At 46.5% G+C, this 23,556-nt stretch overlaps 3 protein-coding genes across 3 annotated transcripts; all 3 read left to right on the top strand.

Moving 5' to 3' along the window:
* The first annotated feature begins 6,288 nt into the window (after positions 1 to 6,288).
* On the top strand, positions 6,289 to 8,065 carry HOXA7 (homeobox A7). The gene is made up of 2 exons (XM_062567819.1): positions 6,289 to 6,664; positions 7,709 to 8,065. The coding sequence occupies exons 1-2, from the start codon at positions 6,289 to 6,291 to the stop codon at positions 7,990 to 7,992; spliced, it is 660 nt and encodes a 219-aa protein (XP_062423803.1). The 3' UTR covers positions 7,993 to 8,065.
* A 6,766-nt stretch (positions 8,066 to 14,831) lies between these two features.
* Positions 14,832 to 16,999, top strand: HOXA6 (homeobox A6). Its single transcript, XM_062567818.1, has 2 exons — positions 14,832 to 15,267; positions 16,606 to 16,999. Exons 1-2 carry the CDS (start codon positions 14,832 to 14,834, stop codon positions 16,863 to 16,865), a joined length of 696 nt encoding a protein of 231 aa, XP_062423802.1. The 3' UTR covers positions 16,866 to 16,999.
* Positions 17,000 to 18,906: 1,907 nt separating this feature from the next.
* On the top strand, positions 18,907 to 20,963 carry HOXA5 (homeobox A5). The gene is made up of 2 exons (XM_062567817.1): positions 18,907 to 19,591; positions 20,540 to 20,963. Exons 1-2 carry the CDS (start codon positions 19,030 to 19,032, stop codon positions 20,788 to 20,790), a joined length of 813 nt encoding a protein of 270 aa, XP_062423801.1. The 5' UTR covers positions 18,907 to 19,029; the 3' UTR covers positions 20,791 to 20,963.
* Positions 20,964 to 23,556: the final 2,593 nt, after the last annotated feature.

Raw genomic sequence — 23,556 nt, 5'->3', positions numbered from 1 at the left:
GACTAGCTTAAATATTGTTTTTGCACCAGTGAGCATCTGAGTTATCTGATTTCGGAGCTATACGTATATGTGAAAAAGGTAACTACCTATCGTTTACGTTTTAATTTTAATCAAATAATTTGATGGTTATTGTAATGAAGGTTAATTTTATTGATAATAAATTATACACTATGAAAACCTGCATTTGGTTATTGTAAATTTGTATCGATTATAACAAAATAAATCTGGGAAGTTATGTTGATGCAGAACGTACACTGTCTATTTTGAAATAGTTACCTCATGGCCTACTGACCAAATCGTTGTGTTGAAATGATATTTAACTTTTTGCCAAATAAAATATATTGATTCTTTTATATTTTGTGATGTTTTAAGATTATTAAGAAGGGGTTCTATATCACTGCGAATATCAGCCAGCAGGCGAGGCAGTGGTAGGGCAGCTGTAGAGGGGAGTATTGTTGTTATTATTTCTAAGCCAAGGCAAACGGCTCTATAAACGCAGACGAGATGATCATTTGGGCGGATTTAAGCCCTAAATGTGTTTACTTCACTGAGAGGAGGCATAGCTCGCCCCTCCCGGATATAATTTCGTAAGCTGGTGCTTAGCAAAATAAAAAGGAAGCCCTTTCGGATATGTAGGGGAGCATGCTTTTAAGTTAACACATTTTTAATAAATTTATCTGGCAGAGCGGGGATATTTAAGACCAAATCAAAATGTCCAATGTTCTTAGTGTGGGCAGTAATGTAAATCAGATTAGACAGCGACATTTAAGCTGGGATGGTTAATTAGTCCACGATAAAACGTCCAGAACGAAGTATGCTTCAACAAGCTTTGTCAAAAGGCTCGCCTTACCACTACGTCCATTTTAAATCCCCTTCTAGAGATAATTGCCCATGCAAAATATGTTATTTAAAGCGTCACCCATTTTTTTCTTCCCTTGCTTTCACATTCGTGATTTTTTCCCCTTTCAAATGCCCCATGGCAAATAAAAATATCATGTATTTTACTAGCGCCTCAGCTTATATATGCTCATATATATACACACGTATATTAAAGTTTACTGACAATTATCGTAGAATTTATGGTGTCAGTTTTACTCGCTGACTAAGCCGAAGGAAGCGGGCTAGAGCAGAGAAGGCAAAAGAGTAAAAAACAAACAAACAAACAAAAAAGCATAAAAAGGGCTTCTTTCGGGTGGAAGATTTCCACACACACCCTCATTGCACCCACCCCTCCCCCGCCGCCCCAAGCCAAACTAATCTAAGCAACAAGAGAAAATAGCGAAGTCTGTGAGTTTGCTTAAATTTACCCTTGTTTTGGGCGGACATCTTACTGCTCAGAGCAGCTATCCTCCATAATATGATCCCCAACACAGTCCTGCACAACACCGTACTGTGTTTGCGAATATGTCGAATGATGAACGCCTTGCTGTTATACGGGCACATACCTACAAACACATATATTTAAAGCAAAATAGGACGGAACACATTTATGTTCTTGGCAGAAGTTGTTGTTAGGAAAATTCGGAGACATGCAGTGCAATAAAAGAAAATGACTGCTGTAACTGTTTATGGGGTGTAAAACGCTGCAGGGCTGAAGACAAAAACTTAGGGAGCCGGCAAGATGTTTACAGATGTGCAGAACCGCGGGGGGGGGGATTAATTTTATTTCGCCTTAAAAAATAATAATAAAAGAAATCCGGGGTAAGATGCGATGAGTTCTAATTAGTGCAAGGGATCTCGTCCTGGTGCGCGCACACACAAAAAGGACCCTAATTGATCCCCGAGCCAGTATTTGGGGATGCTGGGACGCCCTCTGTTGTTGCAGACAGAGGCAACTTCAAAGAATCAGCATTAAGAGTGTGTAATAAATGACGGGTCTGCAAACTGTCTGGAATTCGGCTCTTAATGAGTTTACAACTGTCCAGCCACAATTAAGATTTTCTACAAAAGCCTTTTCATTTGTTTTGTCTGGCTGTTTTAGATAAAGCGGGCGAGCGGAAATAACAACCTTTTATTGGCCTTCCCCTTCTTAAATCGCGGCTGGGCGGTGGACATTTATCTTTGCGCGCGCTGGCGGGCCGCGGCGCGGCTCCGCGGGCGCCGGCTGCGCGGGGCGCGGGGCGCTGCGCGGCGGGGCGCGGCGCTGCGCGGCGCGGCGCGCGGCGGCAGGTGGCGCTGCGCGCCCGCGAAACGGCGCCCGCCGCCGCCATCAGCGCGCCGCCGCCGCCCCGCCGCCCTCCTAAAATGTCGACTTTATGGGAGCATAACTGGGGTCGAAAGCGCTGATTTGATTTTAACAAAGGCCCCGGGGGTTTCCTTGATTCTCCCCCGCCCCGTTTTTCCTCTCCTTTTCTTTTGCTGTATTTTTCTTTTCCCCGGGCCGCGGTTAGCGTTGCATTTGCTGCATTGCGAGGTGGCTGTTGCAAAGGCAAAGCTTACTCTGTGGACGCATCCTGCATTTATTATCCTCAAAACACCGAGGTGCTTCTTATTAGAGCGCGGAGGGAGCTCTGGCGCAGTGGCGAGCTGCCAGCTTATCTTCCCCTTTCCAAAAATATCAGCCGCTCCCTGATGAACCTCTGCGCCTGCAGACAATGTCCTGGTCTCCTGCAGGGCTGGTGAGAAATGTAATATTTGGAGAAGGGGAAATTTCAGGGCTCGGGCAGGATGGCAGGAAAGTCACCGCCGGTTCCCCACTGCTTCCCGGGGCCCCCCTAGCCAGCCCCCCAGGTGGGTCTGCCAGGGGGCAGCTTCACATGGAGAGCGAGGAGTGATGAACATGATTTTTTTTTCCCAAATAAATGAAGCCACCCTGAGGAGCTCAAAACATACCCGCGTGGAGGATGGTGCACAGAAACGGCAGCATTAGAAATCTTAATTTGAAAATTATTTACCGTCGGGTGAGATTCTGCAACAGCTGTCTTTGATACAAATAAAAAGCCCTGTTTGTGTCCCCAGCATTTGCAGCTCTGTGAGACCCGTTGTAGTTATATTATACAGATGCTAACAGCCTGATGCTCTGCAAACTTGACTTGTTTCTCAAAGTCATTCTGAACTTCTCCTAGCCTTTTATTTTGATTTCCCAAAACCATTTTCATATTTTTTTCCGTTTTGTTTGTGCTAAGCTTCACGTCTTGAGAATGAAGCTTAAAGGGGAACGGTAGCCTATTTTCGGATTTTAGTTGCCAAATAGAGAGAGGGAACTATTTGGAAGGAAAATAAAAAGGAAAATAAAGGCAGGAATAAGGGAAGCATAAAATATGGTCTGAAGCATGAATGTTATATTTTTCAAGTTAAAGCGAGACAAGTAAATAAATCGCTGCCTAGTAGTCTGTAACAGAACTACTTTCTCTGTGCTTTATTTACATTTCCTTAAATCAAAGCCAATTTCTTTACATCGAAATTCAGCATCGGGAAGGAATGTGAACACTGTGCTATTTTTTTCCACACACCATTCCAAAGATTTACTTCTTTCTAGGGATAAACTGTAACAGCCACTCCCTGCTTTCTAATAAGAGCCTTCCTATCAAGTGTTTGTCTACAATAGCATTGTTAAACTTGTTATGATTAATTATTTTTTTTCGTGAGCAGTAACATTACATTGAGATTAAAAAATGTTTATACCTCTTCATACTAAGTAATAGCTTGGCACAGTATGTTCCATTATATTCGTGGTTAAATTACAGCGAGAAGAGATTTCAAAACAACAAAATGCTGTCTAGTATCAGCCAAATCAAGATACTGCTTCACACACAAACCATAATCTTGCAGTGCTCCCAGGTCGCTTATAACTTATGAGCACCATTTTATCACTACATTTTACTTCCCGGAAAAACCCGGAATGCAAAGAGGAGTAGTCCAGACTCATGCGAAAAATAAATAAAATTAATCCCGCCTAGAAGAGTCTTTTTAACGCGTGTCAGAATATTACGATGACTGAAACAGTGAGATTTGTGGTGGCTCACGGTTTCCGCGAGTGCAAAAATATGTTCAGATTAAAAGTGTATTTTCAGACACGGGGACGCAACGTTTTTTATATGCGGCAGAATGACATATTTAAGAGTTATTTCAGAGGTAGCATTATCCTGGTGTTTGGCGAGCGAGTAGGGAACGGAGGGAGTAAAGAAGGTGGTGGGGACCCATGTCTAGGGCTCCTGGTATGTTTTATTCAGTGAAGAGATCTTGAGAAATCTTAGGAGTCGGCAGAAAGGGTTGAAAGCGAAAGATAACAAAACCTGGCGGTACAAGCACAAGGATAAATACATAAACATGTATATATTACAGCAGCAGAAAGTCCCAAATACAAACGCTCAGCTATTCCATTCAGTCCTGCATTATCAATATTTAAGTCTAGACACTGGTTATATTTGCTGTTTCTTTCTTCTTGCATCTTGGTATGTTGTCACCAGAGGAGCAATTTATTGGTCTAATGACATCTACTTCAGCTTCTTTGATCTTCTTAGTCGTTGTCTTGTTTGCTTCGCATTCGTTTAACTTCTTGGGCCTTTATTCCCTTCTAGTAGCCTTTTCTGACGAAATGTTCCCACATTGCGCTTTGCAACCGCGGGGATGTTGTCTAATATTGGAGAATTTAAACAGATACAAGAAGGAAAGGCTCTTTCTCCAGATTCTCCCTTGCGCCTGCGAATAATAACTGCATTTTCGTCTGCTTAACACTTGTCAAGTATCTAAATACAGGGACAAAATTTGCATACGCTGAAGCACAAATATAGCAGGGATCTCGCCTTAGAGAATTTATTTGCTCCTGTCAGAAGCCTATATTCATAGGGTTGCAATAACCGCGCATAAAGAGTCCCAAAGGGGGATGTGTGTGTGCTGGAGGGGGGTATGCGCGGGAAAGGGTGTTCCACGGTTGCAAAAAGTAAAGTTTAGGGTCCATGCGAAATATCGCCAAGAACAATTTTAACTGGTGAGAAAGTCTTTGTACACAGGGCACCAAACTATAATTGAAAGGAGAATTTCCGGGGCAATTCCATTGTGCTCCTTCCAGTTTATGATGTGCAATACAGGCAGGCAGTAAAAGCTGTCTTTACCAGGACTCCCTGTCTGCGGGTAGGAAACTCATTTTACGATCCGTTTAAAGGAAGGGCACGGTGCAGCATCCTCAATGGAAAGCCGTTCTCATTGTTGAGAAGCTGAGTGTTTAGAAAACGGCAACGTTACCCCTGATCTAAGTGTAACATTGCCTTCTCGAGCTTAGGACTATAAGGTATGTACAATGGAAGGATAAAATGGGCATTAAGTAGGTGTATGAGATCCGAATCAGCACTATAAAGGCAATTCCTTCAATTTATCTTTTTAATTTTTTTTCTCCCTCTTTTTTTTTTTTTTTTTTTTTTTTTTTTTTTTAGGGGGGGAAGGGGCTCAGAAAGTAGCGTCCTCACTACAGTTTGCTTTTATTATTATTATTATTATTATTATTATTATTATTATTATTATTATTATTTGTTTTTCTTTTTGCTCCAGCGGGGGAAATCGGTGCGAGAAGGGACGGGCTCACTCTGGGAGACGCAGCGAAGCCGGCGCGCCTGCAGCCTTGATTTTCAAGGTTCAGGCAGAGAGTGAGAAACGGCCCCCGGGGCGGCGGGCGCGTTGGTGGCCGCGGGAGCGGGGCTGCGGCGGGGCCCGTGCGGAGGCGGGGTGAAGCCCTCTCCCTCGGGGGTCCTTCACCCTTTGGCGGGCCTTGGGATTGGGGGACCTTGGTTTCAGGGGAGCTCGGCCCTGGCTGTCCTTTCCCTCGGGGCGCGGCGGCGGCCGACGGGGGGCAGAGGGAGAGGGGCACCCTCCATGGATCCGCCCCGGTGCTGGCTGATTTCACGACTCTTCTCACTGCGGGAAAAATCCCGCGTGGGTGACGAAAGGGCTCGCAGGACGCTTTTCGCCCCCTCCCCACGGGGAGCACATGGCCTCAGTCCTGCCGCTCCCACTCCCCCTCCCCCCCCGTCGGCGGCAGTGGGGCGGCTCGCCGAGCCGGGGCCGGGCCGAGCCGAGCCGAGCCGAGGCGGGCCGGGCCGCGCCGGGCCGGGCCGAGCCGTCGGCGCGGCGGCCCCGTCCATGCCCGGCGGCGGCGGCCCCCGGCCGGCACCACCTGTGAGGCGGGCGGGGATTGGCGGGCGGCGTCATATGACCGGTCACGTGCTGGAGGCAGCTCAGTCCAAAAGAAAATGGGGTTTGGTGTAAATCTGGGGGTGTAATGTTATCATATATCACGCTACCTCGTAAAACCGACACTGAAGCCTGCCGGACAACAAATCACAGGTCAAAATTATGAGTTCTTCGTATTATGTGAATGCGCTTTTTAGCAAATATACGGCGGGGGCTTCTCTTTTCCAAAATGCAGAGCCTACTTCTTGCTCCTTTGCAAGCAACTCCCAGAGAAGCGGCTATGGACCAGGCGCGGGTGCCTTCGCCTCCTCCATGCCCGGCTTGTACAATGTGAACAGTACCATATATCAAAGCCCGTTCTCTTCCGGATACAGCCTGGGCTCTGATGCCTACAACCTGCATTGTTCCTCTTTTGATCAGAACATTCCCGTCCTCTGCAATGACCTAACCAAACCCAGCTGTGAGAAAGCGGAGGAAAGCAACCTGCACAACCAGGCTGAGGCTAATTTCCGGATATACCCCTGGATGAGGTCTTCAGGTAGGGGCAAGCGGAGAGGGCTGGAGCTGTGGCAGCCAGGCAAAGCGTGTCGCCAAAATTACTGTCAGCACAGCCTTTATGGTTTTAATTATAGCCGAGGCGCCATTGCGTAGAAAGCCCGTGGCATTGTATGTAAATGAGTATCATAAAACTTTTTATTGCCCAATTAATGGGTTCGATCCTCGTAAATTTGTTTAACTCCGTTTGCTATGGAATTTTAGCAGTGAGTTGATTTGCGCTGTTTGCTATAGAAATGTGGAGAGTTGGCTGCGTGCTCTCAGAACCCCCACGGGTGTCTCCCCTGCCCACGGCACAAGTTGGGCAAAAAATTCTGCAAGGAGGGGAAGGCGAAGGGGAGAGGGGCGTTCAGGAGCGGGGCCCGGGCTGACAAGGAGTTTTGCAGCCCACATTACTGAGACATGTCACTCTCGTGCCCCTGCCCTTTGCATCGAGATAAAAATCTATAGAAATTCGCTAAACAGGAAAACGCGGGGGGGGGGGCGGTTGGGGGCGAGACTGTGTGAAAAACGAGAGCGCTCTTCTGGAGCTAAATGCGATGTATTGTTTACGATCCAGGCGGGGGAGGCGGTGTGGCGGAGCCCCTGACATTAAAATAAAATAAATACAGCCCAGCCCTCCAGCTTTTTATTTTCCCTTGTGAAATGCGAAAGTCTGGAAGGTTTTAGGGAAATACCTCGCCTGGGGGAAAGTTCCTCCTCCCAAAAGCAATTTCCTCCCCCCACCTCCTCTCCTGAATGCTTTCTCTCCACTTTTGCGATGTTTCGAGCAACTTAATTTTTACCCAGCCTGAGCAGAGCAGGTCGTGTGGCAGAAATGTCTTTGTTAGGGCAAAGTGTGTGTGGGGGGGGGGTGGAAGCGAGAGAAGATTATTGACTCTCGCTTGGCCGTTGTGTTTGGTTTGGTTCGGTTGTTTCTAAAAAAAAAGAGAGAGAAAGAAAAAGGAAAAAAAGAAGGAAAGAAAGGAGAAAAAAACTTTCCACCTCTCTTCCTGCCTAACTGCTGGACGTGTGTGCCTGCTTTCAGGTCCAGATAGGAAGCGAGGGCGCCAGACCTACACCCGCTATCAGACCTTGGAGCTGGAGAAGGAATTCCACTTCAATCGCTATCTGACTCGCCGGAGGAGGATAGAGATCGCCCATGCCCTCTGCCTCACGGAGAGGCAGATCAAAATCTGGTTCCAAAACCGGAGGATGAAGTGGAAGAAGGAGCATAAAGAGGAGAGCTCCAGCACTCCAGCTCCCAACGAGCCCACGTCAGCAGCAGCGTCTGTGGAGAAAGTGGAAGACGACGAGGAAGAGGAGGACTAAAGCGTCCCATTCGAGGAATCAGTCCCTTAGTATAATGTATGCACGTGACAGTTGTAAAAGCTCCCTTTAAAGGAAAAAAAAAGAGAGAGAGAGAGAGAGAGAGACTCACTGGTTTTATTTTAAAGAAAAAATCAGTTCCCTTCAATAAGTATCTCGCAAGTGAGCGTTTGCAAACATGAAAACGTTTCCTGGGCTGGTTTTCCAGCCCTCTCTCCACTCTCCCATCCTCCCCAAACCTGTCCCGTGCCGAACCTGTTGGTAGTATCTCCTAAAAGCATCCAACAATCATTTGATTTTCGTTCACCCACGCTGGGGTGGCTTTGTCCAGGGGACATTTCAGTGGGAGAACTGCTGCTTGCACATATAGTAAACCGTGATCTTCCGAAGTAACTACCTGACTCAATAGTCCCAATTATTTGTAAAGGGGAAAAGTGCATTAGGCTCACATTAAGAAAAACTACCTAATTTTGAATAAGTAGCTCTGCACTCCTAGTTTATTTCTTCATTTTTTAATTATTGTTATAATAGTATCATAACTAACAGCTACACTAACAAAAGGTTAAACTGCAAGTGGGGTGTGTGTGGGGGAAGATGTTACACAAACCACTACAATCTACAGCAATGATTTGTACTACCTATTTTCCAGACTACCTATATATCTTGCTCCGCCTACCTATCTTCGAAAGTATACAGTATTTTAGTAGTCAAAAGAAAATAACATACTAATGTGAATCGCAAAATGCTTTTAGAAATGTAAGTGTAGTCGCTCGAGAAGCATGCATCAATAGCTTTGGTATAGAATTTGGTACCGAAAATGCTGAATATATTTAAATCTAAATAATATATTTATTCCAAAGCAATTATAAATGAAAAACATATGCTGCAATATATCTCTATTCTCGATTCTTTACTGTTCCGAGTGAGGAAGCAAACGCACGCCAATATTGTACAAAGCGGTTTAATATCTTCCGTTGGCTTCTACTTTTGAATGTCTCTGTTAAAAGCCGTTTTCTTATTCTAGTTTTATCTTACTTACTATAGCGGAAAGTGTTGTTTGAAAAGTGAATTTAAAGGACCATGTTGCCACCTTTCAGAAAACCTGTTTGTCCTGATTACCCGAATGTGTTAATATGTAATACCGTGAAATTTCCTACAATAGCAGATACTGTATATTTGGACGATTTTTTTGTCATTTATATTTGTCTTGAAACTCATTTTTAAGATCATGTCATAAATTGGGAAGTATATAATTAATTTGGAAACTTTGTAGCATGATGTATTGTTAAGAACTCTGTATAAATCCGTCTTGAAGGTTTGGCTAAAGTTTATTCAAAAATTGTATGTTACAATGTGTTTCGATGTGTTCGTTGTGAACATTTGGATATGCCGTGTAAGTATTGGAAGTGGAAAAAATGTCTGTGAACTCTCTTTGGAAGTGATACCGTGTTTAAGTATCTCCCACGATAAATGTGTTTTACGTTACACAGAAAATAAATATGCTTGTTGACAATTAATTATTTTTCTTTATTAGGTAAACGGTTCAAAGGAAGCAAAAAATACAATTTACACAGATAAATAAAGAAAATAGATCATATAAATCCTCTTCTTTTCCCCACTGTAATCAGAAAGAAAAAAAATCTAAGGTGATGAATTGATAGGAATCAGTCAATTTCTCTATCTCGGCTTGGTGATTTTTTTCCCCCTTACCGCAGCTGATTAATAAAGCGGAAAGCCTTCTTTATGGGGGGGGGCTTCCTTCCACTGTGTTCCAGTGTCCTTTTGAAATCATAAGCCCCATCCAGACGGCCCGTGACCAAGCCGAAATCGCAGACAGTCAAACAATATTTAGTAATGAACGGAAAGTGCGATACGAAACTTGCAAGTGTAAACGATCTGTTCGGGTACGCGTGTGGCTTCTGTGTGTGGCTTTCCCCGGGCGGGGGCATCAGGTTGGGATTGAAAAGAAGAAAAATCACCCTGATTAAGAAAATATATAATTTTTTGCCAGGTAGCACGGAACATCAGCGGGATTAAATATTTTTAATAATAATAATAAAAAAAGGCCAGAAAGTCCTCTTATAAGGCCAGATAAATACAGGTAGAACGCGAGCATCATTTGCGCAGAACTTGCCTATTTCTACCATGTTCAGTTGCTGGTCAACGCACTAATTGTAATTTTAATAAAATTAGTACAAACTCTAGTTTTTTTAAAAAAACTCTAGGGCTGCCTCTGTGGTAAGATGGCGCCTCTCTAAGACCTGCCTCTTCTTAGTGATGAGGAAAAGGCCATAAATCCGTTGTTGTTTATGAAAATTTACAACTTTGCAATACAACTTTATGAGTTGTTCGGTTTTTCCATTGGTCGTTGTCGGTCATGTGGATGGTAACCGTGAACATGAACTTTTTTATAATTTCCCTTGCGAGAATAGAGCCGCATTCTTTTGCTGAGCTCTGTCCTGCTTCGGATCTCTCTGGCTTTCAATCCCCATTTCATTTGTTCTTTGTAAGGCAATAGTGAGCAAAGTGTGCGGAGGTTCGGCATAAGCAGCCGCCTAGAACACAGATCCGGGATGGCAATTTCCAGTTCCCCCGCTGGAAGGTGTGGCATATTGGATTCAAAGCACTGGCGTGGCAGATTTTCAACTTGCAACCTGGCTAATTTCCTGCTTCTTCTGGCACCAAAAGGAGGGCGATTCGTCTCCTGTGCAGCCAAAGCGACAGCTGTCAAAGTCGCAGGGGCTCCTGTGAGCCAGAACCTAAAAGGTGAGAAATGTATATGACACTACTGTAAGCAGGGAAACATGCTTTAATGCCTTTAAATATTAGATATGTACAATTGTACCAAATGGAATTGTGACCGGCCAAAAATAGATGTGCCTGCAGCTCAGTTTATTTTGACTTAACCTGTGCATGCAAAAATAATCATAAATAAAATGCCTACTTTCTCTTGTTTAGTAAGGAAGACATTTTTTTTCCACGAAGTTTATTTCTGTTTGTATCTGCCAGAGGGCTGCTGTGACATTCGGATTGTTTTCTAATAATTCAGGTTTGCAGCATGAACCAGAGAGGATTTTTTTTCCAGCACGAAAAAAATCCCAAACACTAATTTTTATTTCTCAGCGTTAACTTGAAGTTAAATTGCGTAGCTATAAATGTAGATGCATTTATTTCTGACTATTTCAGGAAAAAAAAAAAACAGTCAGCACAATATCTCCTTGCTGCCTGGCACGTTCAGGGGAAAGGTTATTTCTAGAGCAGGAGAGCAGCGCGAATGCGCCTGTTGGTTGTCTTTATCCGAGAAAGCCCTGCCTGCAAAATAGCTGTGCCCGGCAGCGGGTCCGGCGGAGCAGCACTCCCGGCGCTTCCCTGCATAGGTAGCGTGTGCATCCCGGCGCGGGCAGCTCGCTGTCAGCCCTGTTTGAGAGCCGGCGACGAGGCTTTCGCGTTGCGCTCCGCGCTGCGCCGGTCATGGTGCCGCGCCGGGGCGGCGGCGGCGGCGGGGCCGGAAAGGCGCCCCGGAGCCCGGGCGCCCGCGGCCGCCTTTCCGCGGCAGCGCTTAGGAAGGAGCCGCTGGGAGCGCGTGAAATGCTGGCCGCGGCGCCGTGGGTGCCGGCCGGGCTGATAAAGCATTGCATTTGCATTGCATTGCGGTATCCGCCGGACTGGAGCTGCAGCGAGCGCCGGATTATTTATTGCGGGGCCGCGGGTGCTCAGTGCTGCCACGGCGTGGCGGAAAGGCGGAGGCGGGCGCGGGCGCGCAGCGGCCCCCGCGGCCCCTGGGAAGGGCAGCGCTGGGAGCTGCAGGGCTCCTGGAGACATTCTCCCCCTTCCTCCCTCCCTCTCCCCCCCCAAAGAAAAGGAAAAAGAAAGAAAAGAAAAAAAATAAAATATCGGCCTATCTTACCTAAGGGTGAATCGCGGGTCGCCCATGGACAAGATATTCCGGCAGGGCTGGCTCTTCCCCCTCCCTTTCCCCTCCGGTTTTACCTTGATGTGTGTCAACTGTAAAATATCACACTGGGAACCGGCTGGGTAGGATGAGCTCGCGTCCCCCCAGTGAGGTCCCTAATACTTGTCCAGTCTAAACAATGCTTCGCATTGCCCAAACTGTTTGGATTAGAAGCTATTAGTTAAAGGTTGTTTTCTGTGACACTGCCGAGCATGAAAAGGATTTCTAAGTGGATTTATATCCGAGGAGAAGGAGGCTTTTAAGCTTAAGAGGGTAACTGCCCCCGCACCTGTACCCGAGGGCGGCTGGAGGTGCCGGCCGCAGCCGCGGCGAGGGCAGCAAGGCGCAGCGCCAGGCGGAGCAGGCGCTGGCGCTCCCTGCGCGGGGCATTCCGCAAGCAAATAAAAGGCGGATGAAATAAATGGGTGTTGCAAAGTGTGACTTTGTCGCAATGGTAAAACGCAACGGCTGCCTTTCGGCTTTCCGGCGGGAAATGGTGAAAGAAAACTGCTGTGAAATGCGCCTAGCCAGGACATTTTCCTGGCAGTGCTCGGGGGTTGCAGATTATTGTAATTCGGGGGGTTTCTGGGGCTAGGGGGAGGAGCAGAGAGGATGCATGGATGTGACTGAAGCGAAGATTGCAGTGCAGATTGTTTAGCTGTCACTGTAACAACTCTAACAAGACCCAGGCAGGCAAATGTGCAAATGTCAGTCCTTTTAATATTATGGGATCAACGAAGAAATGTTTCCATCGCCTGTGGTCAGGCTTTCGACAGCCTGATTTGGACGCAAGCAATAACTTCGAAGAGAGAAAGAAAGAACCAAAAGGAACAGGAAAAAAAGAGACAAAATCAAATCAATATGTAGCCGATGCTATAAAATGTGAATATGACTAAGCCTCGCGCGATTTTTTTTTTTGTTGTGTGTGTGATGAATTCAATCAAAATTCCGTCTAGCAACAACTTTTTAAAGTATTGGGCCGTGGGTTTCACACGCTCTGACTATTAAATTTTCATGGTACGTTTTCATGGTACATTTTCGTACTGACCTATGTTGTCAAAAATCTGTTCGTTTAAATATGATGTTGTATTTACTATATCGTGTAGTTGTTTGCTGTTGTTTCCCCCCTCCTTTTTTAGCTCTATTTGCACAGAGTAAAAAACTTTTCTGGGGAGGGCTGGCTTTCAGTAAATACATGTTTCCTAAATGCCCTCCCAAAGCCTGCAGCTAGAGAGATGTAATTCTACTAGGTGTGTTTATGGATTAGCCTGGATGAAGAGGTTAAGGAAGTCGAAAAAAAATTGGAGGCAATCAACATCTGAATGCGAAAGTCCAGCTGAGACTGTGAACAATACAAACTATTGTGGAGAGATGTTTTAACTCACTCCTGTTTTATAGGTATCATAATGTGCCTCCGGAAATGAGATAAATAGTCTTCCAACAACAACAAAAGTCTCGTTTTAAAGCTACTTTAGGAAACAGAGCTCGTACGAATGTCACTTTCCACCAGAGCACATTTAAAATTAGGCTATTCAATCTGTGGTAATGGGCACGTACTATGAGTAAACACAGCTTGGAATGAACAACTTCACGTTATCTCAAGGAACTGCAGGGTTGCGGCTGAATTAAAAGCATCTCAGCGAATTTCATCAGCACTGTTACTGTCCCTGCCCTGGGCCAAGAATTATATTTCCGCCATGGGGTAACTGCCATGTTGAAAAATGAACGTGGAAATGTTTGTTTCGCGATCTTTTCCTCTCTCTTAAAGAAACACATCCGTGTTTAATCAAATTATTTGGAACAACAACGAAAACGATTGGCTTCTGCCCACTTATTAGCAGGGCTATATTAATTAGGAATAGTCCTACTGGTTCGTGTCTGAATTTGCATGTTTGATACACTCGGATCGACTTTGCTGGGGGGAGGGGGGGCTTGGAGAAAACAGACACGTGAAACTTTATCTGAGGCTCTCGGAGGGCGCCGGCGACCTCGCCCAGCCCTTCCGAGGGCTTCTCTCTAGGCACTGCTTACAAAATAAAAATACTCCCCCCTCCCGAAGGCCGCTGTTTCCTGCTCCAGTCGTAACCTCTGCGGTGATTATCGGAGTGTTCGTGAGGACACGAGGGCTCTCCACGGAGGCTGCTCCTCGATGTAGCCTCTCGCACAAAAGCTGGGTTTCGGGAAGGGGCGAGCTCCCCACCCCGAAAGGAAGCCTCCGAAGGGAAACCTCGCTTTGGGGGCGATCACAGCACATCGCCTCCAAGCAGGCGGGCTCCGCCGGGATGGGGAAATGCCGGAGTGCCGGACACGGGCACCCACGCGTCGGCAGCGCCCGGCCCGGTGCCCTGCGCGGCGCTGCGCGGCGCTCCGCTCCCCCTTTTCACGTGCTTCCCCGACTCCAAACTTTCCCTGCGCAGCATCCATCATCGCCTCCCTCCGCCGGGGGCCGCCGCGCCGCCCTGCCCACGGGGGCAGCGCGGTCCCGCGGGGGCGCCGTGCGCCTCCCCCTCTCCTTCGGGGGGGGGTGCCAACTTTTAAGGGCTGCCTCCCCCCCCTCCCCCCCGGGGGTGGGGGAGAGCGCCGCTCCGCGCTCCTTTCCGCCGTGAATGAGTTGGCGCCCCCGCGGGCGCCGTGCGCGGCGGCGGCGGCGGGCGCGGGGCGGCGCGGCGGGGCCGCGGCTGCCGGTAAGTTGGCGGCGCGGTGGCGGCGGCCCCGGGGGAGCGGGCGCTGCGCGCGCTCCCATTGGCCGCGCCGCCGTCAGCTGCTCCTATTTTCTGCTGTCGCTTTTGGCGCTCGGCCATCCAGAAACAAACCACTTCGATGACTACTAATAGTTATAGCCAGATGTACTAATACACAACAAATCACGGTCCGGGAGAGGGGCGAGCAAATGAGTTCCTATTTCGTGAATCCCACTTTCCCTGGGAGCCTGCCCAGTGGCCAGGACTCTTTCCTCGGGCAGATCCCCCTTTATCCGGCTGGCTATGATGCTCTGAGGCATTTCCCGGCTTCTTACGGGGCAAGCAGCCTGCAGGACAAGACTTACACCTCACCTTGTTTTTACCAGCAGTCCAACACCGTCATTGCTTGCAATCGGGCTTCCTATGAGTATGGAGCCTCCTGTTTTTATTCGGACAAGGAAATTAGTAGCGCCTCTCCCTCCGGCAGTGGCAAACAGAGGGGACACGGGGACTATCTGCACTTTTCTCCCGATCAGCAATACAAATCGAGCAGCGTGCAAACCAAAATTGTAAATGACGAAGGCACCGACCGGAAGTACACGAGTCCTGTTTACCCCTGGATGCAGCGGATGAACTCCTGCGCTGGTAAGTCATTTGAACGAAATCATGGGGGGGAGGGAGGAAAAGTTTCTTTCCCCAATATACATATATATATTTTCTTATATAAAGTCCGGACTGCTCGAGAGAAATGTCTCCTGCAGGGCAATGTGTAACACGAAACCTTCCCAGGTTATTTTAGACCTGGCACATTGGCACCCTGGGAACAGTGGCCGAGAGCCCAGCTTGTGGGTTCATTGGTGAAACGTACTGAGGAATCCTTAGGAAGCAGGGAGGGAAAAAGAGAAAGGAAGGAGCAGGGCTGGTTTACCACTCTCCTTAACCCACTCTAAAGCCCCTGCTTTGCTGCCGCATTGTCAGAGAGCGATGCAGGGAATATGCTCTCTGCAATGAGGCTCCAATGCATTTGTGGCACATTCCTCCTGGCCCCCCTCCCCCAACTCATTAGCGTGTGAGTATTGGATATTGAGAGCACGTTTCTGGGGCCGTGTGCGCACTCCCATGGCATCGCGGATTTTCCCTGACTTCCAAGTGAACTTCACATAATTGAACTATTCTGTCTTGGAGTGGTGCTGGGGAGGGGGGAGGAGGAGATTGCACTGGAGTGGCACTTATTTTTAATAATCCCATTAACACGTTTACTTCCAGTGTTTGCTAATGACTCCCCTACTCTCCCCTCCTCCAGGGTTTCTGTTTGCTGCACTCTGGGTAGCTTTTCTTTTAGGGAAAGTTTAACTTTTAGGAAGACCATTCTGATGCTGCTTTGCATTTCAGTGCAATAAATTCCGGAGCAAATGGCAAAGGCTGTTCTATGATCTTTAGCTGATGCCTATAATTATACCTAAATTACAGAGCCTCTGTTGGCATAGCCATGGCAATATAAGGTGTTTGTGTAAACACACACATACACACATATGCACGCACACGCACACACACATGCGTGCAGCCCCCTGGGTCGCACAAGTGTGTGAGTGTGTTTGCATGTGCGTGTGTGTGTGCGTGCGCGCACAGGCTCTCAACATGCAGAGTGTAAGCACTGTTCAGCGGTCTGTGAGGGTGTTACCTACTGCACTTTTCCTAGGTCCATCGTACAGTCTCTTTGTATCAGAGTTAGCCCATCGACCCTAAGCACGGTGCACGTCCGCATTTACAACTCTTCAGGCAGGAGGAAAGCAAAAAAAAAAAAAAAAAAAAAAAAAAAAAAAAAAGTGTAAAAAGCCTCCAGGAAACCAGAGCACCCCCTCCCCCCGTGTGAGAGTGCCTGCAAAAGGAGGCAGAATAGCAGAATATACATACTAACCACTCTTTCCGACCTGAAATCACTGGGCCCTGTCCAATGCGATCATTTTGTCTTTACTTCTACAGGTACAGTATATGGAACTCATGGGAGACGAGGGAGGCAAACTTACACCAGATACCAAACGCTAGAGTTAGAGAAGGAATTTCATTTTAACAGATACTTAACCAGAAGACGACGTATTGAGATTGCAAACGCTCTCTGCCTTACTGAACGCCAGATTAAAATATGGTTTCAAAACAGGCGGATGAAATGGAAAAAAGAAAACAAATTCATAAATTCCGCACAGCCCAGCAGCGAAGAAACAGAGGAAAAGTCAGGGGAGTAGAATCATATTTAATAAACGCTACCAGGCCTTTCCTTAGCGTTTACAATTATTATTATTATTTCTTACCTTGTGTTCCTTCTGCTACTAAACTCCTATAGGTTTGTCACAGTCTATTAATTCCCCAAAGGCTTGGTTAAGAGATGTACATTTACAATCAACTGTGATTTTCTTTAATATATGTAGAAATCTAAGCTTCCGAGCTATGTCGTGTACATATAGATACATATATATATATAAAAAAACACCTCTCCAAAGCATAGATGGCTTTGCTTAAAGTATTTGAGAAATGGCCCAGATTTTTTAATATTTGAGGTGAGCATCTGTGTGCGGGTGAGTGTTCATCGCGTGTCTGTGTGAGAACAGATAAGCGAGGTTTTGTTTTCTTTCTTTTTTTTTAATTAGGATTGTTTATTGTTCATATTGTAGAAATACGAGAGATTTTAGAAAAATCTTGGCTTTAAGTTTTCACTAATTCCCGCTACTTCGGGCCGCCTCCTGTTGTGTTCGGGAGTTTATGGTTTGTATGAAAAAAAAAGTTTTACACACTTATGAGTTATTTAAACAGCAAAAAGAAGAAATTTTATTTTAAAAAATCGTTGTATAAAAATCTGAGTATGAACTTGCAGTTAAAGCAAAGATTAATCGCAGGGAGATTTATAAATGCCGCTGAACTGTCTGTGATCTGCACTACTAGTATTAAAGTAAAAGCTCGGCGTTAAACTTTAGGACAAGCAAGGGAAGAGGTTTTAAGGCGGGTGAATTTCCGTGGTTCCCGTTGAGCTTACACTGAGATTTCCCTGAGCCCCGCTCTACACGGAGGGGCTCCGAATTATGCACTACATTTCTTGCATTTCTTGAGGACTTGTGGGCTTGGTTATTTCTTTCTTTTTCTTTTTCTTTCTATTTTTAATTAAAAGTAAAGTGTTCGTCATATTGACTCGGGGATGTTCTTCCCCGCTTTTGTGATATCTTAATTCACATTCACATTTCCTAGCACTCGAATATATATACATATATATAATGTAAAGAGCAGCAGCTGCGATAAAATGCTTCCATTTCGAGTTCCCTTTAAGCAAAATGAGCGCAGTGGAAATATTGATTAATATATACATTATATATATTATTAGTGTGTGAGTGTGCGTGTGAAGCTGTGTACAAATATACATGTAGACGCATCAAGCCTCTTTTGTTTGAAAGGAAGCGTAATTTGGGCTACCGCTCTAAATATTTTAAAAGCCACATCGTGAAAATACTAGTGCAAAATGGCTACCATCGCATTTGTATTTTTTCTGGGAGGCGGAAAAATAACACAGACCATAAAGCCGCCTGGAATTTTACCCTCTAGTTAGAAAAATGCTGCACAATATTTATCTTTCATAGGTACCTGCCATTTCAGATCGGCGGGACCCGCTTGCCTCTCGAAAGCTCTCGCACAGGAAAAAAAAAAAAAAAAAAAAAAAAAAAGAAAGAAAGAAAGAAAAAGAAAATGGGGGAAGGGACATAAGCGTTGCCAGCATCTGAGGATTTATTATATAGTATTGCTGGACTGGTGCAAATAAGCCGCTCGCGGAAGACAAAATAGAAATGCAGCGGCGTGATTTCTGCGCTCCAGGGTCTCCAGCAACCCGGGGGAGGGCGGCCAGGAGGCGCCCGGCCGCGGAGGCCGCCGCGGGGGAGCGCGGGCCGCGGCCGCGCTGCCGCTGCCGCTGCCGCGGCCGCGCCCGCCGTTGGGCCCCGCCGCCGCCGCGGCGCTGCGCCGCGCGGAGCGGAGCGGAGCGGCCGCGCCGCCGTCGGGGGCTTCTCACCCGGTCCCGACCCCGCGGCCGCGCCGTCCCCCGCGCCGCCAGCGGGTGGCGCTCGAGGCCGGCGGACGGGCGGGCGGCGGCGGCGGCGGCGCGCGGCGGCGGCGCGCCCCGGGCCGCCCGCGCCCTCCCAGCTCCCCCACCAGTGCACGAGTTTACCTCTAGAGGTCATCAGGCAGGATTTACGACTGGACAACAAAAGCACGTGATTTGAAGCCGTACCCCATATTTGGGTGCCTACGTAGGAGGGAACCAAGTACATGTCCCAGTCATTTCCATAATTCATCATAAATTGTGCAAGGGTGCTATAGACGCACAAAACGACCAAGAGCCACAAATCAAGCACACATATCAAAAAACAAATGAGCTCTTATTTTGTAAACTCATTTTGCGGTCGCTATCCAAATGGCCCGGACTACCAGTTACATAATTATGGAGATCACAGCTCGGTGAGCGAGCAATACAGGGACTCCGGCAGCATGCATTCCGGCAGGTACGGATACGGCTACAATGGCATGGACCTCAGCGTCGGGCGCTCTGCTTCCACCCACTTTGGTGCCAGTGAGAGATCCCGCAGTTACCCGGCCAACAGCACCTCTGCCTCGACAGAGCCCAGGTACAACCAGCCCGCGACGTCTTCCCACTCGCCGCCACCTGACCCTCTGCCCTGCACCGCCGTGGCCGGTTCTCCTGTCAGCGAGAGTCACCACGGGGTGAAAAACTCCCTCGCCAACTCCACCAGCACTTCGTCCAATTCCAGCAGCACCACGCACATAAGCAGAGACGGGGTTGGCACCTCGTCTGGGACTGAGGAAGACACTCCAGCAAGCAGCGAGCAGGCAAGTGCCCCGACCGACCAAAGCACAGCCCAGCCTTCACAGCCCCAGATCTACCCCTGGATGCGAAAACTGCACATAAGTCATGGTAAAGCAAATACCCTGTTCTTTCTTTATTTCTCTGGAGGAAAAGGAGGATTTAATGTAAACCGGGTGTCTGCGCTAAGCAAGGTCGGGGAGAGGGGGAGAGGAGGGCGTGAGAGCGTGCAGCTTCCGCGCACAACGCTGCTCGCAGGGAAGCCAGGTCCGTTGTCTGGGCAAGTGCCCCCCAAAATAAAAACACCCGGCCCCCAAAATAGCGCCTGTCTCGCTGCCGCCGCTAGCCCGGGCTCGCCCCAGCCTTGCAGGGACCCGGGGAGCAGAAACCGCCTTAGCGAGGGCGACTGTGAGGGTAAGCTGCTCCTGGGTCTCCTTTTTAAGGGGGATCCTCCACTGGGAACAGCGCTGCTGACCCCATTTATTTTTCCCGAGCCATGCTTAAAAAGAGAATAGGAGAGGGCGAGGAGGGCAGTTTTCACTGCTGGGAAGCCCTGGGGTTGGGGGGGGAGGGGGCAGCAGCCCCAAACTCCGGGTGAGGGGCGCGGGGGAGCCGAGCAACTTTGCGACCTGGCTACCTGCCGTGCCCCCGCCACCGGGGGAGCAGCCAGGGGCTCGCTGCCTCCCACCGCCTTCCCCAGCCCAGCCGTGGGAAAGGGCTGCCCGCCTCAGCTTTGCTCTCACAGCCCTGGAAACCCAGCTCTAGCATCAGAGGCATCCTCCTCACCAGCTTCTCTGGGGGGAGGCATGTGGGGATCAGTCTCAAATAAAATAAAATGAAATAAAAATCCGAGCGAAAACTTACCACGACCACTAAAACCCCCTCCCCCAAGCCTTTCCTAAAAGGGGCTGGAGGGGGGAACTTGTTGAGCATTTATCCAAACCAGCACAAAAAACAAGCAGGACTGAGAATAACGGTCCTGGTTGCTCGTAGCTGCAATAAGACATGAAGGCTCCAAGTCGCTGCTGAGAATCTAAATCATGTACTTTTCTCTTCCAGACAACATAGGGGGACCAGAAGGGAAAAGGGCTCGGACTGCTTACACCCGATATCAGACCTTGGAGCTGGAAAAGGAATTTCACTTCAATAGATACCTGACCCGCAGAAGAAGGATTGAAATAGCACATGCTCTTTGCCTCTCAGAGAGACAAATAAAGATCTGGTTCCAAAACAGGAGAATGAAATGGAAAAAGGATAATAAGCTGAAAAGTATGAGCATGGCAGCTGCAGGAGGGGCATTCCGTCCCTAAGCTTTTGATCAATTAAAAGTACTGAGCAGTATTAGCTGACCCTGCGTCTCATGTCAGTACTAAGTTGACTTTCTAAAACTTCCTTGTGTTACTTCTGTGAAGAAACCCTGTTCTTGTCGCCCTTATTCATCTTTTAATCATGAGCCTGTTTATTACCATTCTCTCGCGTGTATAAGTAGATCTGCTTTTATCGTACATTTCTTTGTCTTGAATGGCTTTGTCTTGAAAAAAATAATAGATGTTTTAACTTATTTATATGAAGCGAGCTGTGTTACTTGAAGTAACTGTTAAAAAAAACAAAGCAAAAAAAAAAGAACAGAAAAAGAGAAAAAAAAGAGAGAGAGAGAGAGAAAGAAACCCTCCCCCGGTTTAGTACAAATGTTATGTGTTGCACTCAACCTGCTTAACTGTGCATGTGTGGTCAAGTGTTAATGTCTGTATAGCTCCAAGCTGTTAAAAATATTTTTATTCAAACTACCTATATAATTCCTGTGTAATTAATGCTGTTGTAGAGGTGAAATGATGAAATCAACTGAACTTGTCCTACGTGTAGTGAATAGTGAATCTGTGACGAAAACTGTGATTCCAAGCAGTATGTCCTTGCTGTGCCTTTGTATATGACTCTTTGCACGAACTCTTAGAAGTGGCTCTTATTAAGCGCAGCTTCTGTGATGTATGTTTTTTGTGAACAAAGTTACAAATATAGTCAAAGTCTGGCTGTTTGAGCAAACTGTGATCAGCTTTTTTTTTGTATTTGTTTTTTAAAAAACTGACTGGAAATCAACAAAAAAATAAACTTTCTATTGTAAAGTTTTCGTGATCTGGTTTGTGCAAAGCAAGGAGTTGTGCTTCCTGATTTGCCTCTTAAAAATATGAATCCGTGCAGACTTTGCAATAATATTTTACCTGGCTTACGCTGCACATTGCATATGATAGAGCTGCAATTGTCCGCTACCAGTATTTTTAATTGAAAGTTTCGCCATAAGTTCCTCCTTGATGGTTTCTCGTTAGGTGGAAAGCTGCATTACAGGACCACAATCAACACCCTTTGTGGGTGAATCAACTGTTAGCTGTTTGCTGATGGTTGAAAAAAAACATGTGCTTTGTTAAAACACACTGCTAACTCCTAGGCGTGTTTGCATCGCTCTAGAATTTCTCCTGTGGTTTCATTAAGTATATTTGCAGGACAGCCACATCAGAGCCCTCTGCGTCTATTAGTAACACTCGATAGCCACAATCCCACTTTTCACCCTTTACAGATTTTTGGCTTTCTTCGCTACAATTAGTTTTCTATAAACGCAATGTTACTTACCCCATCAGAGCTTGAATGGTTAACTCTTCTGAGCTTCTAAGAGCAACTAAAGATTTGCACATTTACTGACTGGTTACATTGATGCCTTCCCTTAAAAGTTATAAAACAGTAAACTTTATAAGCCCCAGTTCCGGCTATATGACATTTGGGTGCCAAATGAATAGGGTTTTGTCTATGAATTAGATCGTAAAATCATCCATAGCACAGACAGATAGGCTCACTGGCTATAAAAAGTCACGTGGTGCCATTAAAGTAAGTTTTATGGTTTTGGGGAGTTGACATCCAACATTATATACCACATAACATATAATCTCACTGACGCTGGACTTCATTTGACTCTTTTGCAGGCTACGTGTGCCTCCTGGCCATTCAAATTGTCAGTTTTAGGTACAGAAGTATCCAAACCACAAGTTCTCAATACTGTATGAAAAATGGCTCCTTGCAAGTCAAGGTAAGTTTTGTGTACACGTTCCTTAAAGTTTATTTGTTCAGTTGGGAACTCGAGGTTCTCGCTCGCTGGTTCGCTCTCTCTCTCTCTCTCTCTCTCTCTCTCTCTCTTTCCCTTTCCCTTTCCCTTTCCCTTTCCCTTTCCCTTTCCCTTTCCCTTTCCCTTTCCCTTTCCCTTTCTCTCCTCCTCGAGCTTTTCAGGACTGTCCCATCGAGCCCGAGAGGCAGATTCAACCACTCATGATGCAGGTTGCGCTGAAAATTCGCCCATCCCTTCACTCTTGAGCAGCTAGCTCTCTATTTTAACGATCAAATCAAAGTAAACCACAATAAGCGACTTTGGCAGAGATGGATTTTGGGGCCTAGCTTTAATCACTTTGACTACCGCAGAAGATAATTACTTCCTTTGCTCCAATAGACTCTCCAAGTTTGGATAGGTTTTGTTTAGCAAGGAGTAGTTACTGCAGGCGATTAAGAAAAGGGAAACAAAATAGATAGGGCTTGATATTATCTGGGCAGTGTCTTATGGAGGCATGATTGAGTTGGAGGTGTGCTGATATGGTAATAATCTTTGGATTGGCAAAATATGTTCTACATCAGAGCTAGTATTAAAGTGGAATAGAATGTACTGGAGCGCTTAAGATTCCTCTTTTCTGCATTGGGTTGTGCAGGAAGTTTTAGTTATGTATATATGTCCATCTGTGAGTGTGTGGTGTGTTTCGGTATGCACATTTATAACGTTGTTGTAACTTTTTCCAGATCTTATATATGAATATAAATAAATACATAAATATAAATATAGATACAAAAATTATATGTGTGTGTGCACGTATGTACACGTCTATGCATATGCATGTTTAAATCTGTGCACACACGTATGTGTATCTAATATCAGTGCGTTTATGTATACAGGGGGTGTGTGTGTATACTTAGATACGTTATTGCGACTTTTTTTTTTTTTTTTTTTAAGCGACCCAATTGACTGTAACTTGTAGCATTAATATAAG

This window comes from Rhea pennata, chromosome 2, assembly GCF_028389875.1.
Source record: "Rhea pennata isolate bPtePen1 chromosome 2, bPtePen1.pri, whole genome shotgun sequence".
In the NCBI taxonomy this organism is placed as follows: domain Eukaryota; kingdom Metazoa; phylum Chordata; class Aves; order Rheiformes; family Rheidae; genus Rhea; species Rhea pennata.
The sequence above is the reverse complement of the archived record's forward strand: the minus strand, read 5'-3'. Positions and strand labels throughout refer to the sequence as shown.